This window comes from Propithecus coquereli, unplaced genomic scaffold (genome assembly GCF_000956105.1).
Source record: "Propithecus coquereli isolate 6110/MARCELLA unplaced genomic scaffold, Pcoq_1.0 Scaffold273, whole genome shotgun sequence".
In the NCBI taxonomy this organism is placed as follows: domain Eukaryota; kingdom Metazoa; phylum Chordata; class Mammalia; order Primates; family Indriidae; genus Propithecus; species Propithecus coquereli.
The window spans coordinates 37,639-44,536 of NW_012148319.1; the positions used below are offsets into that span (position 1 = coordinate 37,639).

The following is a 6,898-nucleotide window of genomic DNA, read 5'->3' on the forward strand; positions in this document are numbered from 1 at the left end:
TCTGCATTTCTATAATGTTATATAAACGGAATCATGCAGTATGTAATCTTTGGGATTGGCATTTTTCTGTCAGCATAATAATCTGGAGAGTCATCCAGGTTACATGTATCAATAGTTTGTTCCTTTTTTATTGCTGAGTAGTCCATAGTTTAACAGTTCATCCATTGAAGGACATCTGGGTTGTTTCCAGTTTTGGCTATTGTGAATAAAACTACTATAAACATTCATGTATAGGTTTTTGCGTGAACATAAGTTTTCATTTCTCTGGGATCAGTGCCCAGGAGTGCAATTGCTGGGTTGTGTGGTAGTTGCGTGTTTAGTTTTATAGGAAACTGCCAAGTTGTTTTCCGTAGTGGCTGTACCATTTTACATTCCCAACAGCAATGGATTTGATGTTAGTGAGCTATCCAATCTGCTCCTACTTAAAATAGTCTCCTATGTCCCCCACTTTGGAAACACTGGAATATAGGATAGATCAGAGTTTCTTACCCTTAGCAACACTGACATTTTGGGTCAGATAATTCTTTGTTGTGAGAGGCTGTCTTGTGCATCGTAAGATGTTTTGCAATACCCCTGGCCTCTACCCACTAGATGCCAGTAGCCCCTCCCTCTTCTCCCATTTGTGACAATCAAAAATGTCTCTAGCCACACCAAATGTTCCCTGGTCAGGGGTGGAGCAAAATTGCCCCCAGTTCAGGACCAGTGGGGTATATAGAGGGTAGTAGTGCGAGGTAGGCTTTAAAAGATAAGTTGGAGCCAGATTGCAGAAGGCTGTTTGGAATGCTATGCCCAGAGGTTTGGCCATGGAAGAAGGTTTCTGAGTTGGGTAGCGATGTGATGAGAGTTCTTTAGGAATAACATTCTGGCAGTAGGATTAAGGGTAGAATGAAACAAAAGAGAGTCTGGAGGCCTGGAGGTCTTTAGGATATGGTGGTACAGGCAGAGTTAAGAGGACCTGAGTGTACATGGTGGTAATGGAGAAAGGGAGCCTAGTGGTCAGGATGGGGAATTTTCTTGGGAATAGAATCTGGCTAAGGCCTCTATCATTGGCAGAATTAATTAGCATGAACTTCATTTTTCTGATTTATCTTCTACTAGAGCCTCAAAAGCATTGTTCTGTAAGAGCAAATAGAGAAGCAAAAGTCAAAAGTAGTCTGTAACTATCCATCAATTCATGAATAAATGAACATTATTTATGTACTATTGATTATAATAGAAATGTCTTAGGCATTCAATTCATTTTGATAACATTTTATTCTTCCTGATACCTGGTTTAATCCTGTCATACTAATATTGATGGGCAAACCCAGGCACTGAAGCAAAGTAAATTGGCAGAAATTGCTCAGGAGAACTTGGAATATCATTTAGATTTCTCTCTTTTTATAGTTCTCTGTAGCACTGTGCCTTTTAAAGTATAATATTATTTACTATTGTTTAACATATTTTATGTGTATATATTAACTATATATTAATTGTGTATATTAAGTCTTACGTAAGTATCCAGAGTTTTTTTAAAACTCCCAATTTCGTGAAGTCAACTTTTCATTGCTGATGGGATTATGAATTGGTGCAGTGCTTTTGGAATGCAGTGTGATAATACAAGAAGTCAGAAAGGGCACTCCGAGTGATTTCTGTGGCCGCTGATCCCAAGATGGAGGACGACGCTGGTGCTGCTGAGTCCCAGCGGGACAAACTGTCTCTGGCCTACTCCCTGGAGAGACTGCTTCGGTTACCGCTTCCGCCGCCGCAGATTCGCATCCGGCCCTGGTGGCTTCCGGTGCAGGAACTGAGGAACCCTTTGGTGTTCTACCTGGAGGCATGGCTGACGGATGTGATTTTTGGCCCAGACCGAGCCGTAATTCCAAAAATGGAGTGGATGAGCCAGGCCCTCCTGACAGTGAACATGGTGGACTCTGGGAACTTAGTTGAAATCACTGTCTTCGGACGGCCCAGTGTCCAGAGCCAGGTGATGAGCATGCTCCTAGGCCTGGCGTGTTTTCATCGAGAACATCGTGCCCAAGCTGAGAAGATGAAGCACCTTGAGGAGAACTTGAGAGCCCGTGCATCAGGTTCCCACACTCCCCAGCATCCTATTGCTTAAGGCAACATAATTGTCAGGAGCATTATGAGAACAGTCCTATTTCTACTAAAGGTGAAGAGAAGCAAGAACGATATTCCTAAATCTCTGCATTCCTTTTTCCTGTGTCTTGATGGATAGTGGTTTATTTTGTTGCAAAAACGAGTTTGTAGAACTACTCTAAAAAAGAAATGGATTTCTGTTTCGCCCAATAGCAAAGATTTTTGCTCACTTAAAGCAAATTTATTAAAAAAAAAAAAAAAAAGAAGTCAGAAAGGTATTGGTGTCTAATTCTAGACATTTGTCCTAAGGAAATCAATAGAAACAAAATTATATATACAGAGGTGATCATTGTAGTGTTTAATAGCAAAGAGTTTAGAAATAAACGTGCAGTGTCCACAAGAGGAAGTGTATGTAGACATTAAAAATATATTTGGAAATATGCAGCACTGGTTGGTCTATTAAGAATAGCTGTGTAGTTGAGGTTGCTGTGAGCTAGGCTGATGCCATGGCACTCTATTCAGGGCAGTAGAGTGGGACTCTGTCTCAAAAAAAAAAAGAATAGCTGTATAGTGTGGTAGGTATATCAAATGCAACCTTGTAAAACTTAAACTTGTTATTGGACAGTGAGATGATGGGAGTTTTAAGTTACTCTAATTTTTTAATATTCATATGCTTTCTGATTTAAATGTATACTAGCTCTGAAGATGAAGTGGATGTGCTTTTACATGGAACTCCTGACCAAAAACGAAAACTCATCAGAGAATGTCTTACTGGAGAAAGTGAATCATCTAGTGAAGATGAATTTGAAAAAGAAATGGAAGCTGAATTAAATTCTACCATAAAAACAATGGAGGACAAGTTATCCTCCCTGGGAACAGGTAACTTTTGGTTCAGTTCTCATGTATAATTTTGTAAGCTCCCTAAGAGCAGGAACCTTATTTGTACTCTTTTGTGTCCCCAGTGCTTTTAGTAGATGGTCAATAAATATTTATTGAGTTAAGGGGTAAATGTTTTTGGCAACCAGTGCTGGAGTTTTCTTTTATGACTACAGAGAAGTATCTTGTGTTCTTGGAAAGAGATTATTTAATACTGTTAACTGGCATGATTTCCTTTTGTAGTTTTTACTTCAGGTTAAAAAAAGACACACAAGCTTATAGAGGTATATTTAGGGTTAAATGGCACTGATACAGCAGATTTAATGATGTGTCACCACAGATTCCTGTCTCAGTAAGTAATGAAACATATTAATACTTCATTTTGATACTTGGTCTTTATGTAAAATGTACTTGACCTGAAAACTGGTTTGTAAAGGTAGGACTCCTCAGCATTGGTTTCCGTGTTGATATGCTATGTATTAATGGTTAGACTTGAAAGCATATGGTAATAATATAATAAAAATCAAAGCAGATGTTAATTAAGAGGAAGAATTAGGGATGGAGGCATGTTACGGCAGTGGGCACAACTGAGGAGAGAGGGAGAGTATGTCTTTGACTCATTCCCCTTGCCTTCTTGTAGGGTTCTTACCCTCTTTCCCCTAATGTCTTTTAGAACAAGATGTTTACTTTCTGTTCTCTACAGCATACTGCATGGCTGAAAGGTAGAGATATGTAATGCTGGCAGCCTGAGAATACTTAAGTAGATTTGTGGGAAGGGAGATGGGATAATTTTCTCGAGATTTGGAACACTTCAAGGAGGGGCAGTTCTCTATAATTGCATAGGTCATAGAAATTGAATAAGTCATTGGTGTGAAAATATTTCATCATCCAGATGAGAGTGTGAATGAGCTGATAATTACTTTGGGGTGATAGAAGAATATGCGGAGTTTTTTCCTTGTGAATTATGTATGGTTTAGTTTGTAAACTTCTGGTTTGAATAGGCTCCTCTTCAGGAAATGAGAAAGTTGGAACAGCTCCGACAAAGTACTATGATGATATATATTTTGATTCTGATTCTGAGGATGAAGACAAAGCAGGTAAATAATATATTTACAAGTTATATTTTGAGAAAGATTTATCTAACAATTACTTGATATTAGGATTTCCCTCTGAATTTTATCTTGTAGGAAATTGCATGCTATTGATGTGAAAACAAAAACAGGATTGATTAATAAGAAAAGCTGGGTATGCAGGCATATGAGGAGAGGACAAAAACAATGATGCTGTGTAGGTGTACCTAGGGAAAGGGAGAATATGTCCTCACTCAATACCTCCCCTCCTCAGGACTCTTAGACTCCATCTCCCCGTAGGTTCCTTAGAGCAGCAACATTTGTTTTCACACCTGCCAATAGTTTCAATATTTTTATCCTCCTGCAGAATTTTTCCTAATGCATTGCTGCTTCTTTTTTTGAGACAGAGTTTCACTCTGTTGCCCTGGCTAGAGTGAAGTGGCGTCAGCCTAGCTCATTGCAACCTCAGACTCCTGGGCTCAAGCATCCTCCTGCTTCAGCCTCCCTAGTAGCTGGGACTACAGCGAGCGTCACCATGCCCAGCTAATTTTTTTCTATTTTTGGTAGAGATGGGATCTTGCTCTTCTTCTTTTTTTTTTTCTTTTTTTCTTTTTTTCACTGATTATGCAGAGGAAGGGGTCTCGCTCTTGCTCAGGCTGGTCTTGAACTCCTGGCTTCAAGCCTCAATCCTCTCGCCTTGGCCTCCCAGAATGCTAGGATTACAGGCATGAGCCACCGCGCCTGGCCCACGCATTGCTTTTTATTTTTTATTTTTATTATTTTATTATTATTATTTTTTGAGACAGAGTCTCACTCCGTTGCAATGAGTAGAGTGCTGTGGCATCAGGCTAGCTCACAGCAACCTCAAACTCCTAAGTTTAAGCAATCCTCCTGCCTCAGCCTCCCAGAGTGCTAGGAGTACAGGCGTGAGCCACCGCGCCCAGCCTTCTTTTTTTTTTTTTTTTTGAGACAGTCTCATTCTTTTGCCCTTGATAGAGTGCAGTGGTGTCACCGTAGCTCACTGTAACCTCAAACTCCTGGGCTCAAGGGATCTTCCTGCCTGAGCCTCTTGAGTAGCTGGGACTATAGGAGAGTGCCAAAATGCCTGGCTTGATTCAATTTTTTTACGTTAAACTTTTTATTTTGAGGTTATTGTAGAGTCACATGCAGTTGTGAGAAATACTATTATTATTTTTTTCTCCACCCCAAAAATATTATAATAGAGATCCTGTGTACCCATTGCCCAGTTTCCTCTAATGTTAACATACTGCAAAATGTAGTTTGGTATCACAGCCAGGACATGGACATTAATACAGTCAAGATACAGAACATTCCATCACCACAAGAATCCCTCTTGCTGCTCTTTTATAGTCATGCCCACTTCCTTCCCACCTCACACCCTACTTAACCCTTGGGGACCGCTAATCTATTCTGCATTTCTATAATGTTATATAAACGGAATCATGCAGTATGTAATCTTTGGGATTGGCATTTTTCTGTCAGCATAATAATCTGGAGAGTCATCCAGGTTACATGTATCAATAGTTTGTTCCTTTTTTATTGCTGAGTAGTCCATAGTTTAACAGTTCATCCATTGAAGGACATCTGGGTTGTTTCCAGTTTTGGCTATTGTGAATAAAACTACTATAAACATTCATGTATAGGTTTTTGCGTGAACATAAGTTTTCATTTCTCTGGGATCAGTGCCCAGGAGTGCAATTGCTGGGTTGTGTGGTAGTTGCGTGTTTAGTTTTATAGGAAACTGCCAAGTTGTTTTCCGTAGTGGCTGTACCATTTTACATTCCCAACAGCAATGGATTTGATGTTAGTGAGCTATCCAATCTGCTCCTACTTAAAATAGTCTCCTATGTCCCCCACTTTGGAAACACTGGAATATAGGATAGATCAGAGTTTCTTACCCTTAGCAACACTGACATTTTGGGTCAGATAATTCTTTGTTGTGAGAGGCTGTCTTGTGCATCGTAAGATGTTTTGCAATACCCCTGGCCTCTACCCACTAGATGCCAGTAGCCCCTCCCTCTTCTCCCATTTGTGACAATCAAAAATGTCTCTAGCCACACCAAATGTTCCCTGGTCAGGGGTGGAGCAAAATTGCCCCCAGTTCAGGACCAGTGGGGTATATAGAGGGTAGTAGTGCGAGGTAGGCTTTAAAAGATAAGTTGGAGCCAGATTGCAGAAGGCTGTTTGGAATGCTATGCCCAGAGGTTTGGCCATGGAAGAAGGTTTCTGAGTTGGGTAGCGATGTGATGAGAGTTCTTTAGGAATAACATTCTGGCAGTAGGATTAAGGGTAGAATGAAACAAAAGAGAGTCTGGAGGCCTGGAGGTCTTTAGGATATGGTGGTACAGGCAGAGTTAAGAGGACCTGAGTGTACATGGTGGTAATGGAGAAAGGGAGCCTAGTGGTCAGGATGGGGAATTTTCTTGGGAATAGAATCTGGCTAAGGCCTCTATCATTGGCAGAATTAATTAGCATGAACTTCATTTTTCTGATTTATCTTCTACTAGAGCCTCAAAAGCATTGTTCTGTAAGAGCAAATAGAGAAGCAAAAGTCAAAAGTAGTCTGTAACTATCCATCAATTCATGAATAAATGAACATTATTTATGTACTATTGATTATAATAGAAATGTCTTAGGCATTCAATTCATTTTGATAACATTTTATTCTTCCTGATACCTGGTTTAATCCTGTCATACTAATATTGATGGGCAAACCCAGGCACTGAAGCAAAGTAAATTGGCAGAAATTGCTCAGGAGAACTTGGAATATCATTTAGATTTCTCTCTTTTTATAGTTCTCTGTAGCACTGTGCCTTTTAAAGTATAATATTATTTACTATTGTTTAACATAT

At 39.8% G+C, this 6,898-nt stretch overlaps 2 protein-coding genes across 3 annotated transcripts in view; both read left to right on the top strand.

Annotated features, from left to right (window-relative positions):
* Positions 1-4,060, top strand: part of LOC105813245 (E2F-associated phosphoprotein) — a 21,342-nt gene extending 17,282 nt beyond the window's left edge. Inside the window, exons 2-3 of one of the 2 annotated variants that reach the window (XM_012647896.1) lie at positions 2,777-2,958; positions 3,957-4,060. In XM_012647896.1, coding sequence (XP_012503350.1) covers positions 2,777-2,958; positions 3,957-4,060 — 286 coding nt within the window. Of the gene's footprint in view, positions 1-1,573; positions 2,102-2,776; positions 2,959-3,956 lie in introns of those variants that run through there. The other variant, XM_012647895.1, reaches the window with a different exon arrangement.
* LOC105813246 (E2F-associated phosphoprotein-like) overlaps positions 1-6,898 on the top strand; it is a 40,930-nt gene that overhangs the window by 675 nt on the left and 33,357 nt on the right. The gene's annotated exons all lie outside the window — the stretch shown is intronic.